General features: G+C 40.7%; 1 protein-coding gene and 1 pseudogene across 4 annotated transcripts in view; both read left to right on the top strand.

Annotated features, from left to right (window-relative positions):
- The window catches only part of AHR (aryl hydrocarbon receptor), a 102,109-nt gene that overhangs the window by 59,213 nt on the left and 18,412 nt on the right, over positions 1-24,484 (top strand). For 2 of the 4 annotated variants that reach the window (XM_090046835.1, XM_090046837.1), the window contains exons 3-6: positions 5,580-5,695; positions 15,927-16,016; positions 17,958-18,081; positions 24,094-24,224. In XM_090046835.1, coding sequence (XP_089902961.1) covers positions 5,580-5,695; positions 15,927-16,016; positions 17,958-18,081; positions 24,094-24,224 — 461 coding nt within the window. The remainder of the gene's footprint in view (positions 1-5,579; positions 5,696-15,926; positions 16,017-17,957; positions 18,082-24,093; positions 24,225-24,484) is intronic. The other 2 variants (XM_090046836.1, XM_090046838.1) reach the window with 2 other exon arrangements.
- On the top strand, positions 10,122-10,252 carry LOC149864812 (U4 spliceosomal RNA; annotated as a pseudogene).

The raw sequence follows: 24,484 nt of genomic DNA, 5'->3' as shown, positions 1-24,484 counted from the left end.
ACACCCTGCCCCTTGAAGAGAGAGGTCTGGAGGGAAGTGAACAGAGTGAGACCTGCAGCACCAGGCACCTGGGCACATGTGCAGGCACTTCTTGCTGTACCTATAGGAGCAAGAAGAAGTTGCACATCGTAGTCATCCTGGTCCTAGCAACAACTTGGTGACTGAGTGTTCTTAGTGGTGACAGATGACCGTTGCTCCTGGAAAAATGGTCTCAAGTTGCAGCAAGGGAAGTCTAGTTTGGATATTACAGGAAAAGTTCTCATTAGAAGGGTGGTGAAGCATTGGAACAGGTTAGCTAGAGAGGTGGTGGAATTGTTATCCTTGGACATTTTTAAGGCCTGGCTAGACCGAGCCATGGCTGGAATGATTTAGTTTTGGATGGCCCTTCTTTAAGCAGCAGGTTGGACTAGATGACCTCCAAGTTAGATGTCCCATCCAACCCTAATTTTCTGTGATTCTATGACTGGGGGGTCATGTTTGATACCATGGAATGGGAAAGGGATTGTTGTGTCTGGGTTGTCTACATGCTTGTAATCCATCACCTTCCTAAGCAGAGCCTGTTTCTTGCTCTCTTGAGCCCTATTTAGGCAGTAGACCAACCAATTTCAGCAGGAGGGCTGTTTGGCACCTTCCTCTATTTTTCCTAAACCAGAACCAGAATAGCCTTTCATTGAGCTCTGAATAGACTAATTGGCATGGCAGTAGGGGAATTGACTTTGCTGCTCCCCGGTACTAATCTGCCCATGTGAAATGCAACTTCCAAGTTAAGAGCCTTTTGCATGGAGGAAAGCAGTCTATTTGAAGTTACCACTGGCTAACTTGGCATTACCACACAAAGCTGGCTGCCCTGCCCGGTCCCAGCCTTCTGACACGTTTTTTTAAAAGCCCTGCACTCGCCAGCTCTGGCAGCGGCAATCTGGGGCCTCTGGGAACTTACAGCAGAGTCTCCCCTCCCCCCCGGCACAGTGCATAACAGTGCAGGGCAGCAGGAATTGCCCCCGGCACCCATGCAGCAGCTGTCCCATGCACGCACTGTCCTGGAACTGGGACAGCCCCACGTATCAGCCAGAGCCCGGCAGTGCTCAACCCCAGCTGCCTCAGCTCCCAGGCAGCACACAGTGCCCTGCCAAACCACGCTGAACCCACACTCTGGGGCAGCTATCCCACTCATGCTGGGGGAGCGCTATACCTGCTGCCCCTCAATGCTCTGCACTGCATGGGGGGTCTGCCACAGGCCCCCAGAGGCCTCAGTCGCTGCTGCGAGAGCTGGCGAGTATGGGGCTTTCTTTTTTTTTTTTTAAGTGCTGGGAGGCTGGGACCGGGCGGGGCAACCATCAAGGGTGGGGTTGGGCGGGAGGGGGAAGATTGGGTAGTGGGGGGTGCTCTGCTATGTGACCCCAGAGCCCCCACAGCAACTGCTACTACTGGTGAGTGCGTTTGTTTGGGTTTTTAAGTGGCGGGGGGGATGGGGCCAGGCAGGGCAGCCATGGAAAGTTCTCCCACAGCTCCCCCTCCTGGGGAGAGGCAGGGACAGCCAAAGGAGCCACCTAGCTTTGCCTGCCTCTCCCCAGCCAATCTGAATCACCGAATCTTCCAAAGCTGATTCAGCTGAATCAGTTCATGACAGTGATCTGAATCGAACTGATTCACTGTCTTCCAAATTGGCCGAATCCAAATCGAATACTTCCCTATTTGCACAGGTGTACCAGCCACCACCAAGGAGGATGGTGGCACCAACTTGGCCATCCACAAGAAGAAGGACCTGGGCTGTCAACAGGTTATTCAAAGCTAGAAGGCACCCCTGGGTGGGTGCTGCTTAAGGGTGCTCTTTGGTACTGCCCTCTGGTATGATCCAAGGGTCTTTTTTTTCCCCTTTTTTGTTAGGGTACTTAAATTTTCAGGGGAGAGGAGCGATAGCAGCAGCCCTTCTGTCAGAAAGAGTGTTCAGGCGTGGGGGTGATGTTTGAGCTGGATGGGCGGCAGGGGGAATATCCCCTTGTAGTGAGGTGGGCTGGGGGGGGGGGTGAGTAGGTGAGAAGTGGGATGCTGTTGGAAGAGATTCTTGTATCTTAATGTGAATGGTGGTTGGGGGGTGTGATTGAGTTTGGCAGGTGGCTTTGTTTGTATGGAGACTTGGGCAGGAAGTCATTGGGTGGGAAGCTTGACATTTTTTCAGTTTTGCAGGTTTGCTGGAATCCTGTCTATGGGCTGCTTGTTTGTTGTAGGTCACTGAGCCTTTTGACTAGGTTGGGATATAAAGCTAATAAATAAACTATCAGCTTAGCTCTGCCAACCACTGATTCCTCATTGCATCCTTTGTCTCACCAACTTTTTCTCTTACAGTTCTTGGCTTCTGCTATATATTCAGCATTATCAACTTATAATTTTTTTCATTTGTTATATGTTTATATATAATCTGTTTGTTTTTCAGAAGTTGATTTTACTTCTCTACCAAGTCATATGTTAGTCTTTTAACCAACATAATCTTTTGGCAATTATGGGATTTTGGGTTTCTAGACATTTAGTGAAATGTTTTTAAACAGTCACCGGTTATCATTCACATTTTCCCATTTTAAATTCTTTCGCCCAGTCAATTTAGCTCTTGTTTGTTTGGAAGACTGGCTCTGCCAAAGTACCAACCATATATTACTGGGTTTGGAATTTGGCTGTTTACACACCAGGCAATAAACAGTTTAATACAACACTTTGATTTAGAAGTCATCTAACAATTTAGAAATTTGGGGGATGTCTTAGTGCCAGCAGCATAAGACTTCCTCCAGCACATAATTCAGATCAAATTCCTCTAATAAAGCAATTTTTGCCTTACATTATGCTGATGGGAGCCTAAGGAGCCAGTAATCCAATCCTCTGGTGCGATTTAGTGGTATTTAGCTAAATATTACCTTGCCTTGTGCCTTACAGATGCACTAACTTTTCCCAAAAGATAAGCATTCAAGATCATTTACTTCCAAGTTGTAAGCAACTTGGAAAAAAGTGTGGGCATATTTTGACACAGAGAGCTACTCTCCTTTTTACCAACTGAGCCTTTTAAAATTTCTTTTTAACATTCCAATAATGGAAGCTTTCCCACAAGGTTTCAGTAATATCAAATCTGTTGGTTATTGTACAATATTGATTGCATGTGAGCAATTCTACTTTCTTAATTACTTACCCCTGCAATCATAGGTACTGACTCCAGGGTTGCTGTGGGGCTCAAGCATCCACGGAAAAAAAATTACCGAGTGCTCAGCGCCCACGAGCCATAGCCACAAGCTGCTTGCAGACATTTTTTTTTAAAAACCACTTTACTGGAAGGAACAGTGCATTACTTCAGCCCAGGTCTGCAGCATCTGTAAAACTTCAGCATGGCTCTTTTGCACTTTTAGCTAAAGCTGATTCAATCAGCTATTAAATAGAAGCACCCAAAAAGCCCTATTAAAGTGCTCAGTCTTTCCAAGCTACAGAACCGGGTTGAAATAACACTCTGCCTCTTCTGAAAATCTGCGGGGTTTGGTGCAGGAACACACTGAGTTTAAAGTAAAATGAGTTTGAAGTAAAAATTTTTACGTCTGCAAGAACCCACTGCCAAGAACCAAAGTTCATATCTGTACCAGCTCTTACTCCGTGCCTAGCAATTAAAGAATTTTCTTTGTATCCTTTGGTTTCTTGACTACTTTTATTCTTGTCATCATAATCCATTAGTTCCAAGTGGAGGTTCATCTAGTCCCCTTTTCTATCTTCCAGGTTTGTCTTTAAATACCCTATTGACTAATTTCATCAATCCATTCTGGGGGAGATTTGTTCTATTGACATGCTGGCCATTGTTTCAGCTTCCATGTGATTAAACTAATAGTGGTTTTGTGTTGAGTGCTGTACAGGAACTTGCCATTTCTGTTCTGTTTTTGCAAAACTGGGATTAGATTTTGATTTTGAAGCGGGTAGTAGACATTATCCTTAACCATATTTAATTCCATTTTTATACCAATTTTTAACCATTCGATTTTATATTATTTAGGAGACACTTTTTTTTTTTCGGTGACTGTCAGGAATACTTTTAATTAAAACAGACTGGATTAGCATTTGCTAGCTGTGTGTGATTATGCTGAGATGTTTGAAGTGCATTAATATTTTTGTCAGCTATAATAGTTTAGAAATTTTGAAAGGCAAAATTGAAATGGTTTCTATCATTTTATTTGTCAATGGAGGGAATAAGCTCTGTTGGTCTGAAGTTGAGCAGAAGGCAGGTATGGTGGCACTGAGTTAGTCTACAAGGTATCACCCTGCACCTTAATTTTATTTTTATACAGTACCCTTAATATAAAAGATCATAAAACAGACATTGTGACACAACAAACAAACAAAGCAGGAGTTCCCAAAGCCTGAAGCAAGAGACGGTTAGTTTTTGTGGCAAAATCTGAACAAAGTGCAATAGAACATTGAATACTATAATTTACTAGAAGCAGAAAGATTTTAATTAGTGGTAAGCAATAGAATAAATTTACAGATTAATCAATAATTGTCTAGCCATTGTTATAGATACATGTCTTAACTTGAAAATTTGTTTTATAGCAAGCAGACCAAAGATTTTCTGTAACTTCAAATGGGTATCTCTTACTGTTTTAATGGAATTTGGGTGCCTGTTGCTAATAGCCCCATATTCAAAGTCAGAGAAAAGGAGATGCTGTTATTAAAAGCTTTATAAGATAAATTGCAAAACATTTTTCATTTGATTCTTTGTCTCTTATTCATGCAAGTAGTTTCATTGAAATCTGTTAGATTTCATGTCACAAGTAATAGATGTAGGATTTGTTCCTTAGCTTCTGATTGAATGTCTGTATTATTGGTCAAGTTATTAAAACTGTAGTATAGGGACTTATTGTTTTAAGAAGATTTCTTATTTTAAGTAACTCTAGGAATATTTTTTGTATTTAATATAAATGTTAAGTTATAGCTGAAATATTCTTCTGCTTTACTAGCAAAAACAGTTACTTATGCACAAATTAAGTTACTTTTTCATGCATTTCTACTCTGAGAATTAGGATTAATTTAACTGAATATATTGCTTTGGGGGGGAAATAAAATCAGTTATATAAACTTAATGCCACTTTTCCTTAAGGACAGTATAATGCTGTTGGCATCCTGTTAGTATGTAATGCCAATGTGTGTTTAATAAATACTTGAGTATCAAAAATGGTAATTACAAAAAAGGTTAAAACACTTGAGTATAATGAAAATAATAAAAGGAAGCTGCCATTCCGACAACTGGATTTTGCTTGCTTAAAGCCACATCCTAGTGAATAGACAGCTGTTTAGACATAGGGCTTTAGAGGAACTTCTATTAAGTCAATTCTAGCAAAAACCAAACAACCCCCTCGCTCCCCCCACATAGTAAATATTACTATATTTTGTGTCTTTGGGAAGTTAGAAACCAGTGTGTAAAATATTGAATATTAAGACCTCTTGTTATGTGTTTCTTCTTGCTTTAATAATAATATAATAAAGGGTATTTACACATACGTTTACAAGTAGGTCAATCACAGAAAAAGTCAAACTTTTTTTTTTTTGTTTTGGATTTGTAGTTGCATTAAAATCCTCCAATTCTGCAAGGCCTGAAAGAAATGGCATTCAGGAAAGCTGTAGAACAAACAAACCTGGCGGAGGCATACATATACTTGAAGGAGAGCTTTTACTGCAGGTATGTTTTACTGTGGATGTAATATATAGTGGCAAAAGTAACATTCATTTGTTACAACTAATAAAGAAGTCTTTAATGGATGAGATTCTTCTACTATTTTAATTTTTGTGGACAAACTCATGAAAAAAGGGGCAAAAACATGAATTGACCAATAGCTAGAATGCTAACCTTTTGTAGCATGCATAATTGATTATTGGCTTAGGAAAGGTAATTCAGTGTTAAATTATTACTTTTAAAAAAAAAAACCTTTTGTACACCTTAAATATATACTTCAACATTTCTTTGTCAGAAATTGTTTCTAATTGTGATAATTTCATGCAAAACCTATTTTGGTTTCAAATTAGTTTTCAAGGAGAAGTAGTCAGCTGCGTTAGTATGAAGTCAAGTAGAAGGCAAGGTAGATTTCCACCTTGTAGGCCCCATCTGCATATTATATTTTTATTAAGCAACTGTCAATCCTCTAGACCATGGTGTACATGTAAGAAATCTAGTCAGGTGCCTGATGAATTCACTTGTGGCTGACGAGCCCAATTCAAGAGTGACATAGCTTCTTACAAGTTTCACAGATCCAAGTCTTACCTAAAGTGGAGTTCAAGTTTACAGCACACTGCTTCCTTCTTTCTTGGTTTGCTTCCATCCTCTGGATCAAACCCACTTCATTTTGAGCTGCACGTAATACCAGATGTTCCCTCCAGATTGGATGGGGTTCTGCACACTTCTCCCAGCCTTCTACATTGATGTTGAATTACTTTGTATCATTTTTGCACCATAAAGGACAACCCTGCTTTCTAAAGCTATTTCAAATCTCACTGTACAAAATAGTTTTGGGGATATAGTCTTCTTACATTCTCCTGACATGGCCAAGCCATCACAACCTTCTCTTCTTGATAGTGGTTTCTAAGTGTGTCAGTCCTGTGCACTCCAGCACCTGTTTGGCATTTTCAGGATCATTCACAGGCATCTCACATGAAAAGTGTTCAGTCTTCTGATGTGCCTAGCTTATGTAGTCCTCATTTCTGAACCTTAAATGCAAGCCTCATAGATTTGCATCTTTAGCTTGGTTGATAGTTTGTTGTTGTTCCATGCACATTTTTATAATAGGCCAAAATTCCTAACTGCCTTTCTGATTCTGTTAATCAGTTCAGACTGAAGGTCACCTTGTAGACCCTATCTACATACTATGCTTACTAGTTAATTAAGTGTTTACTCAGCCACATGTTCAGTCAATTAATGTTGTGATAAAAAGAGGAATAAACTACAAAGTTATTCCAGAAAGTTTGTGGAATAATTATGTAGCTGCTTCCTATCACTCCATTAATTGAATGTGTAGCCAGGCTCTCCTGTAGTTAGGAGCACTATCATCTAATCAGCGCTCCCAGCTGTGTGGGACCCATGTTCACCCCTTACCTGGGATCTCCCAGATGATGCTGGCTCTCAGTCACAGGAGCACATGCCTCTATGGCTGGGAGTTGCATTTAACTGATGGGGCTCCCAGTGCACCACATGCATGCCCGTGGCCCCAGTACTATAGCTGACATGGTGCCCTAGCCATGGGCATGTCTGGAGCATACCTGAGGCCAGGAGAGCACATCAGCTGCTTGCCACTGGGATACCTGGGGTGCCTCTATAGCTGAGAGCCCAGGTCAGTTGACAGGACTCCCAGCCATGGGGAGCAAATGATATGGCCCCATGGCTGGGAGCTCCATCTACTGTGGGGGCTCCCTTCCATGGGAGCTTGCTTCTTGCTGGTGCAGAGGGAGCCTGTGATCCTGGACTCCCCCACACTGGCAATAAACCGTGATGGGATCTGATTTGCAACCCCACATTCATGCCCTGCCATGCACATGTGGCATGGCAGAAGGTGCAGTTTCGTGAATCATGTATCGGATCCCATCATTTCTTGACCTGCACATCTAGAGAGACTGACAGATCATTTTATTTTTTTTTATATCTATCTATCTATCTATCTATAGATAGATATAAATAAATAGATAGCTAGATAGATATAAATAAATAATAGCACAAGGTTTTGTGGGCTGAAGTTCACTTTATCAGATGTTAAGGTGACATCATCTCTTGGAGTGAGCTTCATCCCACAAAAGCTTGTGCTTGCTTGCTATTCATCTACCAACGTACCTACCTTCTTTGGTTAGTCTGTAAGGTGAAAATCTATCTATAATTAGTTTTCAGGCCATTTCTTGTAAACAGGAAAATGTACATTATTCATAGTGCTGTTGTGAGTACTTTCCCATAGTATTTCTTTGGCAAATTAAGTAGTAAATGGGGATAATTATGAAAAAGGGAAAATACAGAAGGCATCTTTTTAGAGACTATCAGACTAGCTTCTGCTAGAAGTCAGAAGCTGATACTTTCTAAATAACTCCTGAGAGAATCAGACCATAGAATTTTACCCTGCAAAACTCTGTCCGCTTATTTGTTAGTGCTACCCAGTTAATCCAAGTGAATAATTATAGGAAGTTCCACCTGATCCAGAAAAGCAATATTAATGTATTTGTTATGAATAGAGACATATAATTAAGAACTTTAGACTAATAGTATTGGGCACTGGAACAATTTACTGTACCAAAAACTGCATAGGAAGTACTGCAGGTACTTCTTGCCCCAGACTCTCATAGTAGACATTGTGACCCTGAAAGAAGCAGAATTAAAGTTGGAGTAGTTTTACTGCATTTGTGTCACTGTAGAATCCTACAGAGGTAGCTCTGTCTTTTTGATAATGATGCAGCTGGCACATCTGTTTGTGTCCTAGTCCTTGCTTCAGCTTACAGGCTATTCAAGGGCAGTCATTCAAATACTTAGATAAAGGAGAAATGTATTACTAAAATTGATTTTTCAAAAGTTAGAGAGCAAGGATTGGCATTCAGGGAGACAATTATTCATTTCTATAATGCATTCCTGAATAGCAAGAAAAATATTTGTTGTTAATTATTCATCCATATAGACTAAAATGCATATAATTTAGGCAGTGGTTTCTAGTAAAACAGATGGCTTATGGTGTACCAAACCTCATTAAGTGGGCAACTTACTGGATATATGCAGTCTTTCATTAATATTAATATGTTATCACCATTCCATCCTGTTGTTGCTGTTAACTGCACACAGTTTTGAAAACTTACTAATTTCCTAGCAAGAAAAAAGTTTGAAAAGGCTAGTATTTAATAATTTAAAACTCAGATTTTAGAGAATTGTGGTAGATTTAGTTCGATGCTCCTTAAGGCATAAATACCTTAAATTTTGAAGGAGCTGAACGAGGGGTTGCCTCACCTGTGAATCCTTTGTAGTCAAAGATGACAGTGTGTATTTGAAGGTGGTTAAGTACTGTTGGCATGCAACTGTACAGACCTATGCACCTTTCATAATAAAACTTGAAATGCTGTTCACTCACTGTGCAAACTGATCTGCTGTTGATGAATTCTTTACTGTGCAAACTTTTCCTGAGTGAAGACAAGCTGTTGCCATCAAAAGGGTTTATACCTACCCTCAACTTGGTACTTGATTGGTGTCTGTTCAATAGTAAGACCTCAGAGGTAGCCAGTAGGTTGCATTTGATCAATTGCATCTCTGGGAAGTCTTGAAGGACTTACTTGGGTAACTGTGCTTTGTCTTCCAGCACTCCAGTTCATTTTATAGAAGCTACATGGGGATTCACACATCATCTGAGGCATGTGCCTGGCCCATTATTAATACATTGGTGGTTGGCTGTGCAGTCAACACATTCCAGAGCCTTGTCCTACCACCTTACTTCAGACTAGGGCATAAAGGTACTTCTGACACTTCCCAGGTGATGGATGTGCCTGGTTTATAATGTTCTAAGCTCACACTCATACTGTTCATTCCTCTCTCCTCTTGCCTCATCACAAATCAGTTGTTAGTTTAAGACATCATCATGTGGTAAGCACCACAGCTTTGTACACCTTCAGTTTGGTCAAGAGTTTGATCCAGTACTGCTTCCATAAGCCTATAAGCCTTCTAAAGGCCAGACGGGTTTCTTGATTGTGAAACTGCTTCCCTACCAATACAAAACTGATGCCGTGGCTTGCTCAGACACAGCTGAGAGCATATGTTGATGTAAAGATATGCTTTTGGCAGCTGCAGTTCTCAGAATAAAAGAGAGTAATTGCACATATCTTATGACCTAAGGAGGCAGGCTGAAAGTTGAAAAAGTATTGTCTCTGCTATTGTAAATTAAACTCAGATTGAGACACAGAAATAATTATTTAATAAGATACGTTAAGACAATACACATTTTTATTCAATTTTAAGGTTGTCTTTCATGATGAAATAGTAATATTTACATGATGAAATATGTCAAGTATTCTGATTTTTCTGTATTTCTTCTCTGTTGTTAGTGAAACTGGCATACCCTGTTGTTTTCACTTTTTCATGTATATTGATTCTTCAACTCTTCCCTGCACAGTGGCAATATTGTAGCCAATGAAGTTAATCTGAGGCGCAGTTACTGCTAATTGGAAACTTCTCACCTCTTTTCTGATCACAAAGCAGTTGTTAATTTATGATATTATTGTCTTCAAAGTAGGAACTGACCGTATCATAAATGGAATGTGGTATGGAACCAGAGATTAGGGACATATCCAACTTCTGAGTGTTGGGGGCCACACACTCCCATGGGCTGCACAGAGGCATCCTACCTTCCCCTACACAGCTCCTCTCCCCTTAGCCGTACCTGGAGTGCAGGCAACAAAGACTCTGCCCTGGGTCTCTTCTCACTGTGCTGCCCCATCCCTGGGAGTGGGGGCAGAAAGCAGATGGCTTGGAAATCATAAGTTAAACATGTAACTTGATACAGATATATTATCTTCTCATGTGAATGGCATGTAAAAACTTCTCAAAGACTGAAAAGAATTATTTCCAAGAATTTTTTTTATCTCGCCTGCAGTTTACTTACTGACTTTTCCCCTATCTGGAGCTATCAAAATAACAATTTAGAAGTCAAACTTTTTATATCCTATTGGTTGTATTAACACCATAACTCTGGTTAGCCTAATTTAGTATTTCTACTGCAACAAAATAATATATCCTTTTACAAATTTTGTTATTCATCTCAAGATGTTATTTTAGACTCTACAAAAGATACAGAACCGTAGATCTTTCAGTGACCGCAGTTTGGCAGGTGTTATTTTAACGTGGGTGCCAGAAAAGACTTATGAAGAACATCACCAATCTCTTAAAAGTGCATGGTTTGGTTGGTGACATTGTTTGGTTTGTGGTGAGCATAGGGATTTCATTTTCTTGTGCTGTTGCTTCACCTTAGATCTCAGAAGTCAAACATACAAGCTCTTGGGTGGGTCTAACCCTAAAGACAATTACTGTCTTCAAGTCTTATCCCGAGCCCCCTGGCACACATGACACTTAAGATGTAATTAACCAGTTATCCGGCCACACATTAATGCAACTAATAGCATGATTAAAAAAAGGAATGATCCACAAACTTATGACACAAAATATGTTAGTAATTTTGTGGCTGGTACCTATCATATCATTAATTAAATGTGTGGTCAGGCTGGGGCTCCCAGCCACTGGGGTGCAGTTGGGAACCCTGTCAGGTGATTCAGGCTCCTAGCCATGGGTGTGCACTTTGTTTTCCCGCAGCTGGGAGCCCAGATGAGCTGATGGGGTTCCCAGTCACAAGACTGCATGGTGCACTGCTGCAGCTGGGAACCCAGATCAGCTGATGGCTCCCAGCCTCTACTGCATATGGTGCAGCCCCATGGCTGGAAGCCCCACTAGCAGATGGAGCTCCCAGCTGGGAGACCTTTCTATTTGCCAGTGCAGGGTAAAGCCTGGGATCCTGATCCCCAACAGCAATAAGGCATAATGGGATCTGAGGCTCGATCCCATAACCACGCCTCCTGCCATTCATGTGTGACATGGCAAGAAGCACAATTGTGGGGATCACATATCAGATCCCATCGCACCTTTAACTGCATGTCTGCCAAGTCTTAGAAACATCTTAGAAAATCCCAAAACTTAGAACCAGGTTATAAATTGTAATAGTGCATACCACTACATTGACCCATGCTCCCATGTACTTCATTGAGACTGCAGAGACATATGGAGCATCTATACATGCGCACCAGAGTGCAGTGCAGGGTGGGTGTTTTAATTAGATTGGCTCTTAGGAGTTGCTTTAAAACACCTGCAGCATCTCATGTATTCAGCTTCCTGCACTTCAAAATGGTGTCAAGGGCACTTTAAAGCATGTTGAATATGTTTTAGGTTAAAGTCTCTGGCAAGCTCTTAGATACTTTACTTGGAAATATGAATATCAAAAATGATTGGGAAGATAGGTGCTGATATATGTAAGCCATAAAGGGGCAGGTCCTCAGCCAATGTAAACTATTGTATTTCTATTTAAATCAGTGAAGTGGAAAATCTGGGAATAGCTTGGTCTTTGAAGTTGGGACTGAAGAAGATTTAGAAAAGGCATTTGCATCAGTTAAAATGAAATTAAAATGCCCACTTATAAAATTGAATAACTTTAATGTAATATTTTAAAGAAGAAAATGTTTGCATTTAGACAGTTACCTGCCATACATAGTCTTCCTAAAACTGGAAAATTAGATTGAAGATAATTGTTTGACATTCAAAAATACTTTGTTGGTAGGGGTGCACTGATAAAGATTTTTTAGGTCAATCCCAATGGCTAATTTTTATCAAGCTATATCAGCTGATACCAATCCAATTGCTAGTATGTAGCCTGACAGCTTGGAGAGCAGCATCTGCCCGGTAAGTCTGTGAGAGGGAAGGAGCGTGGAGGGGTAGGGGGTCAGGGAGGGGGGTAGATCAAGGCCTCTATGGTAAGGGAGGGAGTGGGGCAGTGGCAGGGGCAGGTGCTGCCCAGCCAGGGCGGAACAGAGCCATGGCTCATTCAGGGGATGCAGGCAGGGAGGGGGGAGCTGCTGCGTGGAGCTCCATGGGAGGCATGTGCCCCCTAGATCTGTATACAGGGTAAGGGCAGACTGACTGCTGTGCACTCAGGGCTGCGCCAGGCTCTTCTCGGCACGGGCTGGGCCTGGGCTGTGGTTGAAGTGGGCAGTGGTGGCACTGGGAAGGGGGCCTACTGGGGGGGGTAGCTACAGCCACCCCAGAATTTTCTGTAGCCCCCCCCCCCATTTCTCCTCTGTGCTACAGCTGCTGCCTGCCTTTCCTGGCCCCAGTGCAGCCCGGGCCCAGCTCCCCCCACCTACCCCCCCACCAAGAAAAGCCCAGCACCACCCCAAACCCACAGCCAGTCCTCACCCTGCACACAGATCTGGGGAGCATACCTTCCCCCAGGGGTGCATGCAGCGGCAGGAGCTGCTGGTCCCCCAGACGAGCTGCGTCTCCGTCCTGCACCCAATCCCAGCTAGGCAGCACCTGCCCCACTCCTTCCCTCTCTGTGGGGGCCTTAATCTGCTTCCCCCAAGCCCTTTTCTCCCCAGAGACTTACCAGCTGGACGCTGCCAGGCTGTATTCCTGACCCTGTGCGTGCTGCGGCTGTGCATATGCACGTAGCATTTATTGGTGACATTATTGGCCACATCAGGTGAAAAAAGCCTATTGCCAATGTCAGTTTTCCTTTATCGATGCCAATATGATATGGACTAATGTACTGGTGCACCTCTACTTGTTGGTGAATGTGTCAATATAAAACTCCTCTGAAGGCTGTGATTCTATCTAAATATTGGAAATGTGACATATCTGCCATTGAAAAAAAAATCACATTTAGTTTTTTAGCATGTTTGACAACTTCACATAAAACTGACTGTACATTATGTTCTTTGATGTACCCTTTACACCCAGTCCCAAATTTATTTTAGACCTCTGCAGGCCAGATCCTGTTCCATCTATAACCCGTCTAAGTTTGATCCTATTCCAACCTGCTTCAGTGCTTGTACAGCAGTTAATGCCAAGACATGGCTAGGTCCTCCTGCATGGTATTTTAAAAACTTAGTCTTAAACCTAAGATGGTGGCATCTCAGAGCAGTAGGTATTTTAACTTTTTCAGGGACTTAAGCTGGGTAGAAAAGGACCATATTTACTGTTAAAGTAGACTTAAGCACCATCCCTGTGTGGTTTTAAGGAGCTTTCAGTACCTTGCTGTAGTAGAGGCTTGGGAAAGTGCGTTTCTGGTGCTACATTGACACTGATGTACGGTTTCACATGAAGGCTAATATAGCTGGGTTTTGTTCATTTGTTTTTTGCCCTGAATAGTCAGGTCTCAAAGCAAACTAAGCAACAGAGTTAATGTAAAATATAGGTTGCAGTAGAGAAGAGAGCTGTTCTGTTCATACTACAGAATTCACAAAGAATCTTTGCTTTAGTTTTTCGGATGAAAAGAAACAAGAGTACTAATTTTAGCTGCTGGCCAGAATCACTGTACAGTTTACAGGCATTTTATTGGACAATAGGAGATGTATTTATAAATCAAGTTTGCAGAGCACCCACATGCAGGCCATAATATTTTTTCAATCCTATGTACTTGGAGGTAATGTGACTTTTTGATTCTTTTTTTAAAAACAAAACTAGGCAATGTTTATAAAACTTGGACAGCATTTATTTTGAGGTTTTTGGACCTCTAGTAACTGAAGTTATAACTCACTGGCATAATTTACTCAAAAAAAAGGTTGTACCAGTGACGATTGTGTTGGGTGAGAGTGGGAAGCTTTGTAGTAAGTTGCTTTCATTTAATTGTGTAGATAAACACAACACCACAATCTTTCATTTGCTTTATGTGATCCGCTAATTCTAGTACTCGTTTTCAGGCTGCCGACTTAAAGTGTGCTTATATGAACACTCTTGAACTCAATCTCTAAATGCAGCTATGGCAATTAAGTAGCACAACAGTCTTAGTTCAGTCCCTTGAGCCAGGCTTTTGTAAATCTTGACTGGAATCCATGGAAGTAAATCAGCACCTTTTAGATGAGCTGCCAAGTCACAAATGTTCTGTTTGCTATCACAACAATTGCTATGAACCGTATTGATTGGGAGTTCAGATAAACGCCCTTTGCATGACTTTAAATAAGGAGCCACTTTGTCTGCTTCTTTATAAAGGGGGAAATCTCTTTGAAAACATTGTTTGCTTACAGTAAGTCTGCTGGTGTAGAAGTTTTTAGCTGTATATTTTAAGTGAGCTGTAAAATGCTTTTAGTATCATGTGAGAGGTGGGGATTTCATGATTTACTCAACTTCAAGCCCATCTGCGCTATAAGTAGAACAAATCTGGGAGACCTGTTTTACAGCATGGTTCTGTGGAAGAAGTTTCATCTGTTACCTATGCCAAAAGCTTGGGCTTCCAATGGCTGTTAGCTCCATTTACATTAAGTAATCGAACTGTATTTCAGAGTATTGTCATAACAAAATCTTTTAAAACTGGTATCTGAGTACTTTCCATAGAAAATCAATAGTGGTAATGAAATCACTCGTGGACTTTATTGAACCTCTGAGGTTTCTCCCTTCTGGGAATCAAAACTCCATTATTTGTTCATTCATTTATTTATTTATGTATTTAAATTGGATTTTCCAAGTTGCCATACTTGTAGTGTTTATTTGCCTATAAAACACATATTTTTTCTAATATTTTACTTTCATTGTTGTCTTTAAAATTTAGAATATATTATGAAATCTGAACTATTTCCTTTTTCTTATATTCCTTGCTGCATTTTCCTTTTAAGAAGGAAAAAAGTGTGTTTATGATTTAATTTTGACTTCAGTGGAGTTTACTTTGATTATAGTTTAATTAGTAATTAATTTAACCGGGTATGCAGAACATAAATATGTCCAGTTCTTTGACAGACTCGTTTGAAAATAGCTTATGCTTACCTAGGTCTTGTATCTGTTTGGAGTACATTATTCATATCAATGTATGATATACATTGTGATGAAGGCTGTTGGGTTGGAGAACTCTGAAGGCAGAGTTAATTACCTTGATACCATATGCCCAGAAGGACAATGTGAAGAATTATGTGCTAAACCTTTATATAAGGTTTTCTTTCAAATTGCATTTTCCAGAATGTTTTTGTAGGGACCACTGAAAAATCAGGTTTGTATTGAACAGTAAAACAAAAAACAGATATGCATTTTAAAGTATAGTTTTTGTCTATCATATTCCATGCAATACTGAAACATAAGACCAGTAAGTAGACTTACAGCAACTATTATCATGGAGAATTTTATCTTCTAAGCTGACAGTTTGCTGTCTTCTCTCTAGGCATTAAATGGCTTTGTACTGGTTGTTACATCAGATGCTCTGGTCTTTTATGTCTCTTCAACCATCCAGGACTATCTGGGGTTCCAGCAAGTAAGCCTATTTCCCAGTTTTTCTTTTCCTCTACTGTATTCCCCCTCACCCTCCCTGCCTAATACAGGTGTTCACTGATATCTAGGAGATTTTTGTTAATTATTTCTAAAGGCTTTGGTGTTCATGATGTTCAGAGACTTCAGTGTTCAATTAATTATTTAGAATTGGATCACTTTGGTGCTTTATAACCTTTATACTAACTGACATAGTAAAGAACAAGTCTTGGGCCCATTAAAAGAAGATTCTGGTTCGCTATATTGAGTTAGGCAAGACAGGGAACTTTCAAATTTTATTAGCCCTTTACTGTAACAAATGTTTGGAATGTGTATGTGGTATACAGTTTAGTCTGTTGAACAGAACTTAATTCTTTGGAAAGGTAGTGATTTTAATAAAAACCTTTCTCATAAAATTAACCATGTGTGCTTTGAGGCTGATTTAATTATGTATCAGGTTAGCTTCCTAATATTTTTAGTTTCCTTTCTGTTTTATGTAAAGACTCATGCATACGTCAACAACAGCGTATTGTGTAAACGAAGGAATTGCTTTTTCATTTAATGATAAATCACTTATATAACAGAGTGTTGTGCTATACAATAAAAGTCCTGATAAGTGGCATTATTGACCTCCTGAAGCAAAGACTGCTAATATACATTTGTACTTAATGTACTGCCATGCTATAAACTTTTCAACTTTTGAAATTTGCAGTTATTGAAACAGATTTCAGTCTTGTGAATACTGGTTTTATCCTAGATGATAGGTGTAGTTGCTGTTATAAAAGAAACAAAAGATTCAGTTATGTTGTTGTTGTTAGCTCATTCACAAGGGATTTGGGAATGTGAATTTAAAAGGAAATGTTCCAAATAAAGTGTCATATTTCATTAAGTTAAGAGCTCAGTGTTGAAAAATAAGAACAGTGAAAGCAGTTTGTATAGGCAATGCATATAGTAACTACAACAGATCTACCATGTATTTCTTATGGTATAAAAAGTTAAATTTTAAAAATTACATTAACATTTTTAAAATAATGTTTGTGGTAGGATTTCTTGGGACACATTGCCTTTATAAAATATAGTAATGCAAAGGACTGATTAGTTTGAGCTAATTTGTTGTTTCTACCATATCATCTTACATCGTTTACAGTCCTTGTTTAATTTTAAATTCTGTGGCTTTGTTATGCTTACTTCAGACAGAAAAAATATTCTATAAGGGAACAAACGGCACAGTTCACTTCAGTTTTACTGTCCCCTCTCTTGAATGTTCTCTTCTTATATTTAAAAAAGTTTTTTTCATTTCTTCCAAAACCTGATACTGGAAGTTGCTGTTTGTGACTCATATCCCATTCCTAAGCACCAGTACTGCTGGTGATAAGGAAGTTTAATTATTAAAGACTTCAGTGCACCTATGCGGCGCAATAAAGATTGTATGAGCAAACAAAGCCAACATTTGTAGTTTATACTTTTCTTAGATTTGTGTGCTCTTTCGTGCAAGGAACCTTGATTCCTCCAAATCTTGATTGGCACTGTGCTTAGTTTACTCCTATATAAACTGAAGTTTAATTTACAAAATCCATTTCAGCTTCAGCTCCAATGAAACAAGTAGATAAATATTTAACATTGTCATTTTTTATATGGCAAATCTGTGTTTTTCCCATTTTTTAAATAATTCTAATAGATTTGCCCTGAACAAAAATATAACTTTCAAGATATGCTGCAATTTCAAAATAAAAATCACAAACATAACAAAACATTTAAATATAGTGAATATGATTGGTGGCTCTTCTGTGCTATTAAAAATACTTCATTATGTATAAACTTAGAATAGTGTACCTCCAGGAGATCCGTTGCATTATACCTTTAGAAATCAGCTATGTCAATAAGATGTTTTTGGTACTATCATCACAGCTGTCTTGTTATCTTAAACATTTTCCTTTTTTGTGCATAGTCTGATATTATACACCAGAGTGTGTTTGAATTGATTCATACAGAAGACAGGCCTGAATTTCAACGTCAGCTTCATTGGGCATTAAATCCTGCTCAAACTACAGATTCTGCACAAAGAGTGCAAGGTGAGAATGCAGTGGACTAAGCTATGTATTCTGATTGACCAGATTTTGCTTTAAACACATATGGGTCAACCCTTTTTATACCATCAGTGGGGGCCCAAAGGGATGTTTTAATTTTGTGTGTAAAAGGCCCCAGTGAAGAACAATGCTTCCAAGTTGTAAATTCTCGTTTCAACTAACTACTTACACATTTAACAGCCAACTGTTGCATAAACAAGATATTAATTTTGCTTCAAATGAAGATTAGAAATGCAAAATTATGTAGCTACCCAAATCCAAGACGAGTTCAAATTTAAGATGATTTTCATCCCCAATAATAATACATGGAAAACTATTAATTTCTTATCAATTTCTTATATATATATCATTTTTCATGTATAGAATCTAATCATTGTGGGGTTATGCAGCAGGAAGGAGGAGCAAATAGCCAGACCCCCACCCCTTGCTTTCCTGTTGTGCTTGTACCTGTGTCTACATAGCCTACTGCCTGTCTCCTCTGGCCATTTGCTCACCCTGCTGCCTCACCGCTTATCTTCTGCAATGGCTCTGGCTCCAGGGGAGTCAGCACAGTGGTCGTGACCAAGCAGAAGCAGCTCCAGACTGCTTTTTCTACGCACTTCTGGTCCACTTCTAGGTCTGCCGCAGACCACGCAGGGGACTCCTCTGCCCCCTGGCTCAGTGACTGGTTCCTCCTGGGTCTGGGAGGGCACCCTGGGTCCCCCTGTGGCCGATCGCTGAGCTGAGAGGGTGCAGGGGGCCTCCCCTGTGCACTCCACGGTGGACTAAGTAGTTCCAGTCCGCTTCAGGGTCTGCTGTCGAGGGTGCGGAAGCTCCCCACCCCCGCGCTCCTGTGGAATGCTTCACCCACCCCACCATCTCAGCATTCACGAGCTGCACCTGGTACCTCGAAGTATGCAGAAAAAACATATAAAGCTATGTCCTATGGCCAAATCTGAATCTGAAGATTTGATTCTGGTTCGGAGAATCAGCAATTCGGCCAAATGGAATCAGGACTGTGATCCAAATCAGTGAATCGAATCACTGTCCCCTGAATCAGGCTGAATCCAAATCAAATACTGCCCACTTCACACACCCCTACCCAAAACCCAAATTCAAGACCAGACTTTTTCCCCCCCCAAGTTGATTGTGGGGGAAAAAAGCCCCATTTTGGAGTTGAGTAAATATGGTATTGATTTGAACTATAAAGCACTAAGAAATTTCCACAAATCTCCATGACTTGAGCCATCAATATCACAATATTACTCATTGTTTTCATGTTAGGATGAAATACTTTGTTTTTTTTAAAGTGCCAACAACATGATTTTTATTAAACTAATGGCATTAACACACACACACACACACACACACACACACACACACACTTCAGATCAGTTTTTCTGTTCACATCTGCTAGGATTTTGATGTCTATGAATAAGGTGACACCTGTTTCATGAAACTATATGTGTTCATTTCACATCTGTTTCTATTCCTAAGCTTGATATCAGTTAGCTCAGGCATCCAGTCACTGAATTAATGCATGACATACCTATTCAACACTTCTGACTCTGAAATCCATTCTTAAGTTGATGAAGGGGTTTAAGTCATGTGTTAACATTGGATCAGTCTTCTCCTCTCTCCCTCTGTCTGTTTGTCTTCCTCCCCCCTCTCCTACTTCCCCCTTCCTATCTGAAGTTTCCTATATAACCCTGTGCCTGTTGGGAACAGGGAATATGATGCAAAAGGATTGGGCCTTTTAGAGCAGAGCCTTAATTGGCTTTTAGAGTTAGTATGGACATGACCTGTAGAAGTGAGAAGCAGTTTGAGAATAACATGTTACATATACAGGCACAGAATGACTTTCCTTTATAGCTGGCTTTCTGTAATACAGGAATTGGATCCTACCTAGTGAGGTCCATCAACCAGCTAGAGCACTTGGATTTTATGTTTAGAAATGACACCAGTTTTTTTACAAAAAGCTAGTTGGTCTAATAAAAGATATCTATTACTTCTACCTCACCCATGTTATTGTTTTTGGATTACTGACACTGAGTTCAGCAAACAGTAGCTGAAATGTGGATAGGGTTAATCTACATAAATAAACCTTTAAAATCATATGATTTCCCATTTATCTTTGTTATTTGAGCGCAGATGCCATAAATTAAAGGCAGATGTCCACTACCCTAAATAATAAGAGTAATTTATTGATCTGTGCTTTTTTCACTCATTTATAACTCACTGTTCATCAGTGTTGCTAGAACCACATTTTTATATCAATCCAGTTGAAAATACGCTATAGTGTACATTTCAAGGCTTAATGGTGGGACTTTATTTAGCAAACAGCTGCTGTCAGAAAGCATATTTGTATGGGGTTTACTCTAAACTAAGACAGCATACCAAAGATCTCTTAAGACTTAAAAAAAATAAAAAAAAATAAAATAAAAAAGACCTGTTACCAGTGCAGCCGAACTTTATATATAATATTGTGCAAAAAAGTATGACATCAGTTTGGCTCGTGATCAGATTTCACTTAGAAGACAGACGTTCTACAAGTGCAAAGCAAGGAACATTAATTCTATTGCATTTATATAGTATGTTTCCTGTGACTTAAAGCAGGGTGTCACAGATACGGCCTGCGGGCCAGATCTGGCCTACAGAGCTGTATCATCCTGCCTGCTGTGCTGCCTGCTTCATGTAGCACATGCTTGCTCCAGCCCCCCACTGCATATGGCATGCAGAGCCTGTTTGGATCCGTCTGTGCATGTCACGGGGCTGATCCCGGGTGCCCACTGCAAGTGATGCCTGTTCCAGACCAGGCCTGAGTGCTGGATCCAGGCCAGGTCTGACCAGGCCCATAAACTATCCCTGCATGCCAGATCCAGTATGCAGGGCCAGTCTTGCATGGGTGCCACATGAAGCATGTGCCCTAGATCAGCTCTGCACTCTGTGTGGTACAGATCCTGGACCAGCCCTATGTATCATGTGAAGGGCCAAGCAAGAACTGGCATGTGCTGTGTATGGTGTGCAGGTCGGAAGTGGCTGACGTACTTTGAGCAGCTCATATGGTATGCACTTCAAGCAGCACAGTCCAGGGTGCATGTTGCACACTGTACCTCCGCTGGACTAGCCTTGCAGATGGGCTGGTCTGCGGGCTTGATCCAGCCTGTATATTGGTCCCATACCCCTTATCAGACCTGTGGAGCCAGATCAGTTTCACATGCCTGACTTTACTCTTTTGAAATGTTTTCACAGCAGCTGACATAAAAATCAGAAAGGAAGAAACGTTGTTTCAATTTCATGGCTTTTTAATTTAATTCATATCTACAGTTGTCACTAAAGATCTTGAGCACTCCAAATTTGTATTAAAAAAATTCCCAATTTAATTCACTTTCCATTTAATAGCCTTATCGCATATATTCGTGTCCTGCTTTATACTTCGTTTCTTGAACCACTGGATAAAGTTGATATAGACACTGAAGAATCTTGTTGCTACTGAAAGTCATAATTGACATAATGGAAGGGAACAGATCATCCTAGCCATCCATTTACTAGATGCTATATTTCAGATGCTTTATTTTTCTTGTTGCACACTCTTTGTTTTCATTGTAATTCCAACATTTTACAACTAAATGGGAAAGTGTGTACATTGTGTCAATCCAAACTATTCAAATTTTTTTGTGTTTTTTGGTATTTCTCTCACTGAAAGATCTTATTTGGAAAAACTGGAATTATCACAGGTGTGGCAATGGCCATGCTACTCTAACTTTCTCTTTGTATGTTGATTTTATTTGAGGTAATGAGTACAATGATAAATCCACATTTAGGCATCTAAATGTTATCCTGTTTGAGTCCCTGCAAACATTTATGCAAAAGATGGTTTGTTTTTATGAGTTAGTTTTACAGCTAAGATGATGACATGTTGAAAAAGTAAACTTGCTAACATTTTTTTTCAGGGACTAGAGCATAGGGCTGAAAAAGTATTGAAATAGAACTGCAGAGTAAAACAGAATTGCAGTTAGATAGCTAAAAGGTGCTTAATACACTCATAGCACTCAAATATAAAATGGCCATATATTTCAACTGTATATGCTTATCCTAAACTGCCAAACCAGCATCACTTTTAGTTCAGTTACACATTCTAATGCCTTATTTTACCTAATACTCATTCCCTCTGCTTCTTATAGGTACACACTGGACACGTCAACATGAGATGCTGACTACACAGTAGCCAAATAATACTGCTCAGTAGCACGTCATAGCACGGACAGTGCTAATTCACTATCGCACAGTATTATTAGGCTACTGTGCAGTATTATTATGCTACTGTGCAATAGTATCACTTAAGACTTTCACTGGCACTACTGCTCAGTAACTTGGTTACTGTACATTTATTTGTATAAACAAGTACTAAATAAATGGACACATTTATTTAGTACTTGTTTATACAAATAAATGTGCAGTAACCACTGCACAGTAGTGTCTTGTGTAGATGCACCCACTGATTAGCACTCTGTAGACCAACTCTTGTTTATGTAGTAGCTACGTTATGAACCATTCTTACGCTTATTTTTAAATGACCACCACAACATAGGTAAATATTTAATTTAGTAGGTAAATCTGTAAATAAAAACAGTAAATAAAACAGACCAGAATAGGTGATTTGTGGTAACTTTTCCTTATTGAATGTTGCATAGGTGCTTGGAGATGCATCATCCTAGCCTGGGGGCAGGCAAAGTCCAACCCACAGGCTGAATCTGGCCATCAGTGGACTCCATTTCCCAGCAGCCCCTGCCTGCCTGGCTGGGGCTGGTTTCCATGGACACCCCAGCAGCAGACAGCGGGGGGCCAGGGTTTCCGTGAAGCCCGCCCCAGCAGCACTGGCAGGCAGCCTCTTCCTGGTGTGGGGGCTGTGCTCCAGGGAGGAGCGGGGCAGGTTCAGCTGCCACCGTCTGTGCAGGGTGAGCAGCAGCAGCAGTGCCACTGGGAAGGGGGGCTGTGGGGAATTTTGGGGTGGCTGTAGCCCCCCCAGGCCTGTCTAGTGCTGCCCCTGCTGGCAGGGTGTGTGACAGGGCAAGGATCTGCTCCAGAGCTGGGATGGGATCTTGTGGTGGTGACTTTGTGATCGAGAGCCAGGGCAGAGCCACAATATGCAGCCTGCATGCTCCAGGGATATGCAGGCAGCAGATCGCGGCCCTGCCCCAGCTCTGAACCATGCTGTCACCACTGCAAGAAGCCAAGGCACAGCTGCAATCTGTTGCCTGCACGTCCCAGCCCCGGAGCATGCAGGCTTCAAATCGCAGCTCTGCCCTGGCTCTGGACCACGCTTTCACTGCTGCAAGATCCCAGCTTAGCTCTGGAGCAGCTCTGCATCCTTCCACTCAACCTGCCAGCACTACTGGTGCCAGTCTTCATGGAAACCCTGGTCTTGCGCTATCACAGTGTAGCTACTGCTGGGGTCTCCATGGAAATTGGCTTCAGCCACACAGGCAGGGGCTGCTGGGAAATGGAGTCTGGCCACTGGCCACATCTGCCACTTTGTCCACCCCTGCCCTAGGGCCAACCAGATATAATGTAGGCTAGAATTTTTAGAAAATCCTAATGGAGTTAGGAGGCCAATATCAATAGTAAATGGTAATAGAGTGCCTAATCCTTTCGTGCCCTTTTGAAAATGCCACTCACACAGCAAGATTGGATGTTCTCTCCTCTCAAAAAATCTAATTTTCTAACACTGATTTAGAATCTGTGAAATTAGCTCTTTTTTTAATCTAAGAAAGCAAAGCTAAAAGGTGTTGCACACAATTCTCCAGTACCATGCACAGCTAAAAACAACTACATCATAACTGATATTTAAACCAGCACTGTAATCATTATAGGTCTTGAGGATGTTTCCAGTTTACATTGTTCATGTTCAGGTCATGACCTGAGACTTTGTTTATGGGGCGGAAAATTATTTGTTATAGATAGCCTTCACTAGGTGTTCCTCTAAAAATAATCCTTATAAATAATCTCTTCCTGCAGCAGATAATGGCTTTTCACAGCCAGCAGCCTATTATAACCCAGAGCAGCTTCCTCCAGAGAATTCTTCCTTTATGGAAAGAAATTTCATCTGCAGATTACGGTGCCTCCTAGATAATTCATCTGGGTTTCTGGTGAGTGTAGCATTGTATAAAGACTTCTGCTCTGATCTAAAATGTGAAAACCTACAAAATGATTATAATGTGTAGTATTTTATGTTTTAAGCTTTAGCGAAGGGTTGTCTACTTGGACCAGCATACGCTATCACCTATGGCATGTGCACCACAAGTGGCACATGCAGCCTCTGTGAGCAGCATGTGAAGGCTGGGGGAAGGGGTAGCAGCGAAGATGAAAGGAGGTAAAGGCTAGGGCAGCATCTGCACTGGCCCCCTGG

Source organism: Crocodylus siamensis, chromosome 5 (genome assembly GCF_052110815.1).
Source record: "Crocodylus siamensis isolate JL-2025a chromosome 5, ASM5211081v1, whole genome shotgun sequence".
NCBI classification, from domain to species: Eukaryota; Metazoa; Chordata; order Crocodylia; family Crocodylidae; genus Crocodylus; species Crocodylus siamensis.
This window is presented reverse-complemented; position numbering and strand designations above follow the sequence as displayed.